The sequence below is a fragment of the Marmota marmota genome, unplaced genomic scaffold (assembly GCF_001458135.2).
Source record: "Marmota marmota marmota unplaced genomic scaffold, marMar, whole genome shotgun sequence".
NCBI lineage: Eukaryota > Metazoa > Chordata > Mammalia > Rodentia > Sciuridae > Marmota > Marmota marmota.
The window spans coordinates 48,224,428-48,236,798 of record NW_025999842.1 but is presented as its reverse complement, the minus strand read 5'-3'; the positions used below and the strand labels follow the sequence as shown (position 1 = coordinate 48,236,798).

The 12,371-nt window shown below is 38.7% G+C and overlaps 1 protein-coding gene across 5 annotated transcripts in view; it reads right to left on the bottom strand.

Annotated features, from left to right (window-relative positions):
- The window catches only part of Akap7 (A-kinase anchoring protein 7), a 138,978-nt gene that overhangs the window by 28,223 nt on the left and 98,384 nt on the right, over positions 1 to 12,371 (bottom strand). The window contains exons 1-2 of one of the 5 annotated variants that reach the window (XM_048798414.1): positions 5,383 to 6,615; positions 3,013 to 3,081 (exon numbers count right to left, since the gene is read on the bottom strand). The exons of 2 other annotated variants lie outside the window; for them this stretch is intronic. In XM_048798414.1, coding sequence (XP_048654371.1) covers positions 3,013 to 3,081; positions 5,383 to 5,431 — 118 coding nt within the window. In that variant the 5' untranslated portion in view covers positions 5,432 to 6,615. Of the gene's footprint in view, positions 1 to 3,012; positions 3,082 to 5,382; positions 6,616 to 12,371 lie in introns of those variants that run through there. 2 more of the 5 variants (XM_015501244.2, XM_048798416.1) reach the window with 2 other exon arrangements.

Below are 12,371 nucleotides of genomic sequence, written 5' to 3'. Positions count from 1 at the left end.
GTACAGTTATACAATTAACATATTCTTTATCTGTTGCAGAGAACTTACATTTATAATATAATATACTATACGCCAAGCATAATATCAGGCATTTTATAACCATTAGCCATTTAATTTTCAAAATAGGTAGATATTACTTGAGGTGAGGGTACAGAAGCTTAGAAAAGTGAAATAGTAAATGTCAGAACCAAAAATACAAACTGAGTCAGTCTGTCTCCAAAACCTCTGCTTTTCTACCAGACTGAGAGTTTTGAGGCTCTCATTGAAGAGTAAGTTCATGTATGAAAGCTCAAAGACCTATGTATTAAGCAAGGCTAAAATTAATCAGATCTATAGGAAGTGATTTATCACATGTCCTCATCAGGTTTTCTAGCTTTAGCCTAATGCCTGGAATTCTTCCATAAGACATTATTTTGGGTGAAGTCATTATCAGTGCTTAAACTATCTTATTATTTTACTACAAATACCTCCCAAGAGTTCTTAGGATTTTAATCTTGTTAAAGTGCAAATGCCCCAGGAAGGAGTAACAAAAATGAAGCTTTCTTTTATTAGCCCAGACCTTTATGTCCATCAGAAATCCTGCTCCTTTTTCACATGGCCCCAGGAAAGAAGACACAAGAACAGGTCAAAACACACTGTTGGAGGATAGGGCATCTATGTGTAACTCACAGCAGCCATAGCTACACCAGGGGCTGGGAATGATCCTACAATCTAGGTAATCCCATTGAAAATTATTCAGCATTTGATGGAAAAATCCAGGCAAATTCCCAGAACACCTGAGAACAACAACAAAAGAAAATGCAATTAATACATAGCCGATGAATTAACAGAGGGAATCAGGGAGATAAAATAAGAATATTAGCATTTGCTCTAACGTTCCTATACTGAATTTTAGAAACAAACCTCCTGGGTATACATTATTTTATAAAGGGAAAATCTAATCTTTACTGACTGTGGCTAAATAGTTTACATTTGCACAACATTACTGCTGCCACTATGCAAGTGTTGGCAGTATTACCAGCACAGATCTTATGCAAAATGTAGTCTCGGGTTATCAGCACCACTAGCTTCACTGCTTCAGGAGGACAGCAGATACTGACTGAGCAACCTGGGATCCGGGCCTTCTGCCAGCCTTGGGCCCCATAACACCCCTGGAGGACTGTTACTGAGAAATTACCCAATTCTCTGGCTTCTAGCAACTTCTCCTCTGAAATGGGACATTTGGAGAGCATATATTTTCTAACAGTTGCATTTCATAAGCATATCTGAAAATAATCCTGCCATAGTACCTGACACACAGTAAGCATTCAATAAATTAAGAAGAGGAGGAAGGAGAGGAAAGAGAAGGGAAGTAGAGAATGAGGAGGAAGGGGAAAAAAGAATGTCATCATGTCTACAGCACCACCCCCCCTTTTTTAAAAAAATTCCCCAGACTCTTTGCTTAAAGGACAAAGGGGGAAAACTTTCAAAATTTTAGAAGTTCATGACCAAAGTCATTCAAAATTCTGTCCTCTGGTGCATACTGATATTGTCTCACTGGCAGCCTAACGGGCAATATGTATCATTCTCTTCATTGACAAACATTCAGAACATGCCTCCTCTGGGTGAGACACTGTGTTACGGTCTGGTACAACTAAGGGGACATCGGTATTTGTCCTGAATGTGGGGTGCTGGAAATTCGTGTGATAAGATAGAACAGCTATGTGAAAGATAATCACAAAGTCATTGTGTCTTAAATGTGAAGAGAAGAGCAAAGTATAAGACTAAGATTTATGGAAGCTTTCTGGAGAACTGGAAAAATCTAAATACAGACTCCCTGAGTGTAACTGAATAATTACCACCATGGTAATTAAAGTTCAAAAATAAAAGTACTCACCAGAGATTAAATCCACAATGTACATCTCAATGTATATAACACCAGCAAATTCCAAACCATCAGAAACTATCTGGGGATCTGACTCATATTTATGAAAAAAATACCATAAATGGTCCTGGTAAGAAGTCCCACAAAAAAGACTATATTGAAATATATTTCATGATACAATTAGATTGTGTGTCTTGTTAAAATACATATTTATCTTAATATTTGATTTCAGCATCACAGAATACCAGAGTTAGACATAAAGTAAGCCGTCAACGTCATCATCTGGTCCATTCCCCTGTCCACACCCCCAGGAGCGAGTTGTTTCCCCATCCTGTGCTTCATTACTTCCAGCCACCGGAGCCTGCCTGCCTCATGAGGCAGTCTGGTTCATCTCTGAATGTTCACTTATTTGATTTCTACATAAAAGCAAAGTACTTCAAAATGGAGAAAATGTGCAGTAAGATAAGAGCAAGTAAAATGTTTTCTGATTGGTTATTGTCTATTTAGTTACCAAGTTTTTGTTTGAGGTAGATAAACCACAGTGGTCAGCATGCCTGTGTAATGACATTTCTTTTGAGGGACATTCCTTTCAGACAGCTCACTATGAGAAATTAGGTAATTTGAAGAAAGAAGCCCTATGAAAGATTTCAGCAAAAACTACATTGGAGAATATCTACAGTATTTGTTAATCCTACAAGATCTGCATTAATTTTTAATGTCAAGTATATTCCTATATAGCTTTATAAAGAGTCTAGTCTTCCAAGAAACATGCATATTATTTTCAGTATATGCTACTTATGATGATCCAAAAACAAACAAAAAAGTATACAGTTTGGAAAAATGTTCAACCGCTGGACTTAAACAAGGAGGTCCATGTTGCTCTGTGCTGCAAGAACAGACATGTAAACCATGGCAAGCTCTGCTGTTTCCACTGTTCACCCCATAGTCAAGATTTCTGGCTATGCATATAGTTCCCACATGAACTTAGGCCCCTGCACAACCGGTTAACTCAAGAATCATTTTGTTATCAGCAGATTAAAGCAGTAACACTAATAAATCAATTAAATTAGTTCTATCTACTGCCACCACCACCAAAGGGCCAAAGCAGGATAAAATAGCAGGAGAAGGAAGGATCACTTGACGCTTACCACTTGGCCAGGTGGATATATCCTCGCTGTATTTCTGTAGGACTGCAGGGGATGAGCTTTCCAACTCACCTGTGTTTTAAGAATGACACCCACAAGTTTAAACTCTCCCCAAAAAACCATTGAATTCTGTATAATCTGAGCTAACATCCAGAGGAACGTTCCAAGACTACTGCTGCCCTTTATGACAGGATCAGAAAAATGTGGGTGTTTGCTTGGCAAATGCTTCCAGAGTAGGGGACCCAGAGAAGGTAACAAGACTACTATGTAGTTGGGTCATGAAGATGAATAAGTCCCAGAAGGGGAAGTTACTGTATGATCCAGTAACAAAAACAAAATAATGCTGGGCTCTCCCAAGTGTCTCTTGTGGATTATTTTACAAGTTATCACACAACTTATGGACAAGTTACCTCTAATTAGTACTATGTATGGGTTTCTTAAGGTACCTGGGCAATGAATTCTCCACCCCTTTTTTTCAACACTCCTTTCATAGGTACTGCCAGACATGTACTGTTAGCAGGATAGCAGAGACTGTTTAAAGATTTTCTTCAGACCATCCTATAGCAGAGAAATTATTAAGAGGAAAAAGATACAGTGAAGTAATGATAACATCAAAGACAGAAAAAATAATGATGAGGAGAAACTGTGGAAGACCAGGGGACAGCAGGGTGAGGGAGTGGAGGGAGAGGAGTGTTCCAGCTCCTATCAACATTTGTACTTCTGAGCTAGAATTTCACTTCAGATGTGGTGTCCTCTCTTCACTTTCTTTGTGAAAGTTTGGAATTCAAGGAGGAGAACCCAAAAAAATATACACAGCCCTTCCTGTCAATCAACATTAGGAAGCACACTGCATGTAAAACAGAAGACTGTGTCCTTCAACAGTCCCAGATAAGGAAGACAGAAAAGAGCAAATTCCTCGTGCATTGAGTCTTTACTTCTTTTGATAGGGCCAATAAGATTGCTTACAGACAGGGGCAGAAGAGAAATAGAACAGAAGGAAAGCAGGTGCTCTAAGTGAGAACCTGAAGCAATGGAACAGGAAATAAAGACTGGTGAGGAAAGAATTCACTATCCTTGCCTCTGTCCAAACCAAGGATTTTCAGATGGTCATGTCCTCTCAAAAAAAGGAAAAAAAAAAAGAAGAAGAAGAAGAATCAATCAACCAAAAATATTTAAGAACTCTAAATAAATCATTCTGACAAATACCTGTGCTAAATGAATTACAGTAGTCATTGTTAGAAAGTAAATGACTTTGTTGTAGGATCATCTCAGGTTATAAGATCAGGACTGTCACATGCTGGACAATATCATTTTCATGAGTAAAATACAGAGCACTCTTGTTAATAATAAAATCTCAAACTCTCCCAACATTTATTCCAAAGCATTCCCAAAGATTTCTTATGAAAACTGACTTATTTCTTGTGTGAATTGGTGTAGAATGTGTATTAATTTATTAAAACCTGTCCCTGGCCAGTTTCCTGAGGAAAAAGCAGCAGGAAATTGAAACCAAATGTGGATCTTTGAGCATCTGAACTAAATATCATGAAATTCTGTGGACCTATTTAAATCAGAGTTAAGCACTGATGCGGTAGTTATGTGATTGCAAAATTAGCAAGTATGACTGGAAACATTTTATTGACAAGGAAGTAAAGATTCCATATTTCGGGGCAGCCAGTGTAAGTCAAACTCTATTCAGCATACTAAAATGCCAGGATTCTATTTAACAAAGCTAAAATGTAAGTATATACACATAAGTCAGTGAGGAAAAACTCCAATGCAAATGGTCACCACTTTTAAGTTCTGTTTTCTGGGCCACAAGCGGCTGTGGAAACTGCCTGACATGTGTTTAAAAATATTCACTCAGGTTTTTGCTGGAGGCAAAGCGGCATTACTTGTTAGGAGTGGTCTTACAGTTACACCTGAATCCCTTCCCTGAAGAACAAAGCAGAGGATACATGAAAATACCTGCAAATGGACACAATACGTCATTTTGGAATCAGCTTTACCTCTACATAGATAGAGCACTGCCCTGAAAATGTGCCAGTTTTAGATAAGAAAAATGAAGTCTGGATTCTACAATGTACCAAATTGAATGCAGTGATTTAAAGAAACTCAAAACTAAACTCTGACTCTAGATAGTGTGATAAAATGGGGCTGTAGGAATACCAGCAGAAGAAAATCAGAAAGACTATTAACATAGCCTATTGAGTTATGGTACTTAATTTATAACTACACACCTGTCATTAAAAATTCATATTTAAAAACCACAGCTGATTATTCTATCTTTCCCATAACAAAAATCAAAAGTACCCGAGAAAGCAAACACAAAATAGTCAGGCACCAAGGATTCTGCACAGTACAAATTGCACTTACAGATTTTCCCCTCGTCTCTTGAGAAAGGAAAGCAGCAAAGCTGGCCCATGGCACTGGCTTTCTTTCCTGGTGTTCCTTTCCGTGGGCACCCCAAATAGAAACTGCAGCTACACCACGGTCTGCGAGCACACCCTGCCTATTCCACACTGAGGAGCGGCTTGGAGCTGGAAGAACCAATACACACAGCCCAGAGAAAGAAGGGGACTCGCTGCAGTGAGCAAAAGAGGCTCCTCCTCCCGCTTCTCCAGCTGAAGCAATTGCTCTGGGACTGGCATTCAGCAAAAGAAGTGGCCATATGCTCACCTAATTCTCACAAAACTGTAAGCCCCGGCCGTAGATAAGTGCCACGTGCACTGTGTGGCAATCTGCATGTGTCTTTAAGAAGGTAACAGAAAAATCTGGATTCCTTTCTCCTACAGACAAATTTAGTAATTACACATGGAAATACAAATCCAAGGGAAAAAGCCCCACATTTTCTGTCTGCTATTTAAAGAGGAAGAGCTTTCTTTTATGCCCAGGAGATTTTTGTTTGCTTTATTCATAGGAAATCCAACACAGCAGAACACAGGAAATTCAAGTTGTAAGAAGTGCCATTAACTACCTAACAAACTACATGAACAATAGAAATATCAGGGAAGTAGGGGGTGGGGTACCAACTATTACCTACACTTTACAGCATATATTTTAAAGTTAAATACCTGCTTTCTCAATCTGTCTTATTCCTCTATTAAAGCATTAACCAATGAATTTTGAAATCACAGCATCAAATATGTCAATAGCTGAGAAAATTTTCCAAATCTAGATGTACCACTGAGAAGATAAGGGATAAAGGCATCTTTTTGAATGAAGTCACAACTGAGTGAGCAAATTTAGGGGTAGCAAGCAATCCAAGACAGGACATATTTATGAAGTGAGAAAATGGATTTCATGTCATTGAGTTTAGTCTGCTATCTCATATGGAGAGTAGCCTTACTTTATGACACTGCAGGAGTGCTCAAAGTACCAAGAATGTCATCCAAATTCTTCCTTTATTCCTCAGCTTCCTTAGCTGGGAACATATAGCCATTTTCCAGGAGTTGGAAGGAGAGGAAAATGGGTGATATGAAAACTTCAAGTGTTTCTGGAGACAGCATGTCTGCCTTCGTACCCCCCCACCCCAATAAAGACAGTGTGCATTTTGGAAAAACAAAAATCATTCATTTTAAAAATTCTACATATTTCACTTTAAGAAAAAAAAGAAAGAAAGAAACAGTTAAGAAGCTGACAAATACTAAATTATACTTTTGGTGGATATTTTCAGAGATATAAAATGTTTTAAAATTTTTTTTTAAATATTTATTTATTTTAGTTCTCGGCGGACACAACATCTTTGTTTGTATGTGGTGCTGAGGATCGAACCCGGGCCGCACACATGCCAGGCGAGCGCGCTACTGCTTGAGCCACATCCCCAGCCCCGTAAAATGTTAATAATTACAGTTTGATAAACAAGTCAAAGAGCATTTTATTGTAATTAATTCTGTGGTTCACAGTTAGATTAATATGTACTTCAATATTCCAAGATTAGAAAATTGTGAATACGTATGTAATAAAAATAAAATATTTAATTGATTAAATGAAGCTGGAAATCTATTCACATAATTCAAACATTGAAAATGTTATATACCTTTAAATGGCTTTCACTTTTTCAGATTATTATTTTTTTTACTTTTTCAGATTATTTAAAATGTAAATATTTTACTTATTTTGTCTTTTAAAGATAGAGTCTATTCCTTATATAATAAGTACTGTAATTTTTATGTTGAATTCTAGTCATAGCTAGTTTTGTTTTTTTATAGCTTTTCACCCTATAAATTAATAGCAATTTTAAGCTCTTCTAGTATTCCTTCACAAATTTGCCAACACATGAGTGAATACAGATACACATTTTAGAATATAAAATAAGATTTTGTATATAAATGTAAAATTGCATTAAAGGCAAGAAAACAATGTGTATCTTATTAATATTTGGGCTAGAGGGCAAATAAATGGCCTATAGCCCTAAAAAGGTAAAATCATTACCTAGAGTATACTCTGAACACGGGAGAAGTAACACAGAATGGATGTCCTTCCTGGCTCCAACACTGCCACTACCAGCTGGGAAATACTGAATAAGCCTTCAGTCCTGCCTGAACCTCAGCTCCTTTATCCACAATCAGGCAGCTGAAATTTTAAGATACTCTTCAGTATTAACACAATATGATTTTGAGATCAAAATAACAAAGGAGATAGCAATCTAAAAGCCAGCAAACAGTTATCTCTTTTAATGTACTTTGTATATTAAAAGAAATATTTGCAGTGAACACTCCTCCTTGAGGAAAATGCATAAATCCTGGCACTTCCCAATTACCGACACTGGGATGGGATAAAATATTCAGAATCAGAAAATTATGGGTTTGAATCCCGGATTTGTCAGGTGTTTGCAGTTATGAAAACATAACCTCTTTGTGAGTTTTGGCATCTTCATCTGTAAATCAGGTAAATTCATTATGAAGCTTTTCATTGTTGCAAAGGAGGAAAGAAGAGAATGGATTGCCTGGCGGCTGTATATAAATGCACCTCATACTTTTTAGTATTAACTAGTGCCCTTGCCTCTTCCTCTACCTATTTTCTGTCCTGCTAGCTGTCAGCTTAAGTTAATGTTTATCTATCTAGCCTCTAAACAAAAGGCCCCTAACTCAAATGGAGAGTTTAGGGAGATAGCACTTCTATGATGAACTCTACTAATGTGACTTTATTAATCATCCCCAGTTGACACTGTTTTTGAAAATACACAATTAAGATTGAAATACAGAAATATCTCACTAATAAAGAATAAATCTTGCTATAAGATTATGCCTCTGAGGATATAAAATAAATACCCATAAATCAAATGCATTTCTATATATCAGTGATGAATCTACTGCAAGAGAAATTAGGAAAACTACCCCATTCACAATAGCCTCAAAAAAATAAAATAAAATAAACCTAACAAAAGAGGTAAAAGACCTCTACAATTTAAACTACAGAACATGAATGAAAGAAATTAAAGAAGACCTTAGAAGACAGAAAGCTCTTCAAAGCTCTTGGATAAGCAGAATTAATGTCAAAATGGCCATACTACCAAAAGCATTACATAGACTTAATATAATTCCTATTAAAATCCCAAGGAGATGCTTCATAGAGCTAGAAAAAGCAATCACAAAATTCATTTGAAAAATAAGAGATCCAGAATAGCCAAAGCAATCCTTAGCAAGAAGAATAAAGCAGACGGCATCACAATACCAAATCTTAAACTATACTACAGAGCAAAAGTAACAAAAATGGCATGGTATTGGCACCAAAACAGACATATAACCAATGGTATAGAACAGAAGACACAGAGAAAAACACACATAAATACAGTTATCTCACACTAGAAAAAGGTGCCCAAAACATATATTGGAGAAAAGACAGCCTATTAAGAAAATGTGCTGGCAAAACTGGAAGTCCATATAGCAAAATGAAATTAAGCCTCTCTCTCTCACCCTACAAACTCAAAGTGGATCAAGACTTAGGCACTAGAACAGAGTAATAGAAGAAAAAGTAGGCCCCAATCTCCACCATGTTGGTTTAAGAACTGACTTCCTTAACAGGACTCCTAAAGCACAAGAAGTAAAATCAAGAATAAACAAATGGGATGGATTCAAACTAAAAAGCTTCTTCTCAGCAAAGGAAACAATCAATAATGTGAAAAGAGAACCTACAGAATGGGAGAAAATCTTTACTACAGACACCTCAGAGCACTAATATCCAAGATATATCAAGAACTCAAAAAACTTAACACCAAAAAAACAAATAACCCAATCAATAAATGGGCTAAGGAACTGAACAGACACTTCCTAGAAGAAGAACTACAACCAATCAACAAACATATGAAAAAATGTTTATCATCTCTAGTTATTAGAGAAATGCAAATCAAAACTACTCTAAGATTTCACCTCATTCCAGTCATAATGGCAATTATCAAGAATACAAGCAACAATAAGTGTTGGTGAGGATGTGGGGGAAAAGATACATTGATACGTTGCTGGTGGGACTTCAAATTGGTGAAACCACTATAGAAAACAGTGTGGGGATACCTCAGAAAACTTGGAATGGAACCACCATTTGACCCTGTTATCCCACTCATAGGTTTAGACCCAAAGGACTTAAAATCAGCATACTACAGTGACACAGCCACATCAATGCTTATAGCAGCTCAATTCATAATAGCTAAACTATGGGAACCAACCCAGATGTCCTTCAACAGATGAATGGATAAAGAAAATGTGGTACATATACACAATGGAGTATTACTCAGTCTTAAAGAAGAATGAAATTATGGCATTTTTAGGTAAATGGATGCAGCTGGAGAATATCATGCTAAGCAAAATAAGCCAAACTCCAAAAAAGCAAAGGCTGAATGTTTTCTCTGGTAAGTAGATGCTGATCCATAATGGGGGTAAGTAGGGAAGAATGAAGGAACTTCGGATTGTGCAGAGGGGAGTGAGGGAAGGGAAGTAGGTGTAGGTATGGGAAGGACAATGGAATGAGAGGGACATTATTACTCTGTATATATGTATGATTACACTACCGGTGTGACTCTGCACCATGTTCAGCCAGATGAAGGAGAAGTTGCACTCCATTTGTGTACAATGTATCAAAATACATTCTACTGTCATGTATAATTAATTTGAACAAATTACAAAATGAAAGAAAAACAAGATTCTGCCTCTGTAAAACTGTATAGATTACCAATTCTGTGAGAGTACCTTTCATTAAAGGAAATGAGCTTGACTCCTCGTAGAAACCCATCAGAAAGAAAAGAAAATGTCCCTTTATTCAAAAGAGTGGAGGAGAAAGAGGACATTACATTATGCTGCATCAAGAGGGAAGACCTGCCTTATCCCTCCAAATTCTGGAACTAAGCCTTAGAGAACACATGCCTTTAAGTACAAGAGACCCTTTGGGAAGGTTTCATTATACAGCAGGCAGTGCACTTAATGAAACTATTACACTAAGAAATGAGACAGTTTCAACCTAAGTTCATGAAGTCTTGATACTGTTCGGAAACATAACTCATGGAAACTTGGATGCCAAAAGATGAATAATTATTCCAGGCCTGAAGGGGGTTGGAGTACATATCCAATACTGTATTTTGTTTCTGTATGTTCTTGTTAAAAACAAATCAACTCTCCATGATGACTCCACAATCAGGATATGTATACCACCCCCACCCAAAAGATACCCCTCCATTGTTTGGTCACTGCTGTGTCTTTGTAGTGATTTTGGAACCGAAGGTAAAGGTTCTGAAACTAAATTATCCAATACAGATGTTTGAAAGCTGTTCTTATGAAGGTCTCTGTCAATCTAGGAAAGAGACTGGGAACAACAACTAAACAAACCTCAGGAATTATCTATAAATCCCACTGTTAAAGTCCTGTTTTAAGTACCTGGGGAAAGAATGTCAGTCTAACTGTAAAATGTGGGAGTTAATATTTTTCTTTACCATTACTCCTACTATAGTCATATTTCCAACAAATCTTTTACTTCTCTCTGCAGTGGTTTTGTTCTTCTCTAACAGTTGCACTTATTTGTAATTGCTATACACTATACAATTTTAGCATGTAATTGGAAAGAGATTTTTTTCTATAAAACACAAGAAAGAGAGGCAGACCTGCGACTGACCAGCGGAGCGGGCCCAGCGGCCTGCTGGCGTGGTAGACACATCGCCCCAATTGGAGGAGGGGCGGAGCAGAACCGCCTCCCGCGCCTGCAAGGTGCGCAGACCTGCGACCCACCAGCACAGCAGGCCCAGCGGCCCGCCAGCGTGGTAGACACATCGCCCCAATTGGAGGGGGGCTGAGCAGAGCCGACGCCTGCGACTGCAAGGTAGGCAGACCTGTGACCGACCAGCGGAACAGGCCCAGCAGCCTGCCAACGTGGTAGACACATCGCCCCAATTGGAGGAGTGGCGGAGCAGAGCCGCCGCCCGCGCCTGCAAGGTGGGCAGACCTGTGACCAACCAGCGAAGCAGGCCCAGCGGCCTGCCGGCGTGGTAGACGCATCGCCCCAATTGGAGGAAGGTCCCAGCTGCCGCCCATAAGGTAGGCAGACCACGCAACCCGGAGAAGGGGCCCGGTGGCACGCCGGCCTAGTTGAAAGATCACCCCAATTGGAGGAGGGGCACAGCCACCGCCTGCGCCTGCAAGGTAGGCAGACCTGCAACCTGAAGAACAGGCCGAGCAGCCTGCCAGCATCATAGACAGATCATCCCTATTGGAAGAGGGGCTCAGCCGTTGCCCGCAAGGTAGGCAGACCACGGGACCTGGAGAAGGGGCCCAGGGGCCCACCGGCGAGATAGATCACCTCAGTTGGAGGAGGAGCACAGCCGCCGCCCGCTCCTTCAAGGGAGACTTTGCAACTATACAAGAGCAATATAAATATATAGGGGGAAAATTCAATAACACAACTGTTTCACCAAGCAGAAAGAAACGCGAGTAGTATGAAAAGACAAGGAAAGACAGGACCACAAGCAATGCAGGTTAACTCAACTTTAGAAGAGGTAACAGCTGCAGCAGATGGAATGTCAGATAAAGAATTCAGGATTTACATGCTTCAGATGATCTGGAGTCTCAAGGAAGACATTAGACAGCAAAATCAGACAATGAAAGATCACTTCGACAATGAGTTACATAAACAAATCCAAGAAGCAAAAGATCAACTATATAGGGAGATAGAGGTTATAAAAAACAAACAGAAATCCTAGAAATGCAGGAAGCAATAAACCAACTTAAAAACTCAAATGAGAATACTACCAGCAGAGTAGAACACTTAGAAGATAGAACATCAGACAATGAAGACAAAGTATTTCAACTTGAAAAGAACATAGACAGCTCAGCGAGACTCTTAAGAAACCATGAGCAGAACATCCAAGAAATATGGGATAACAT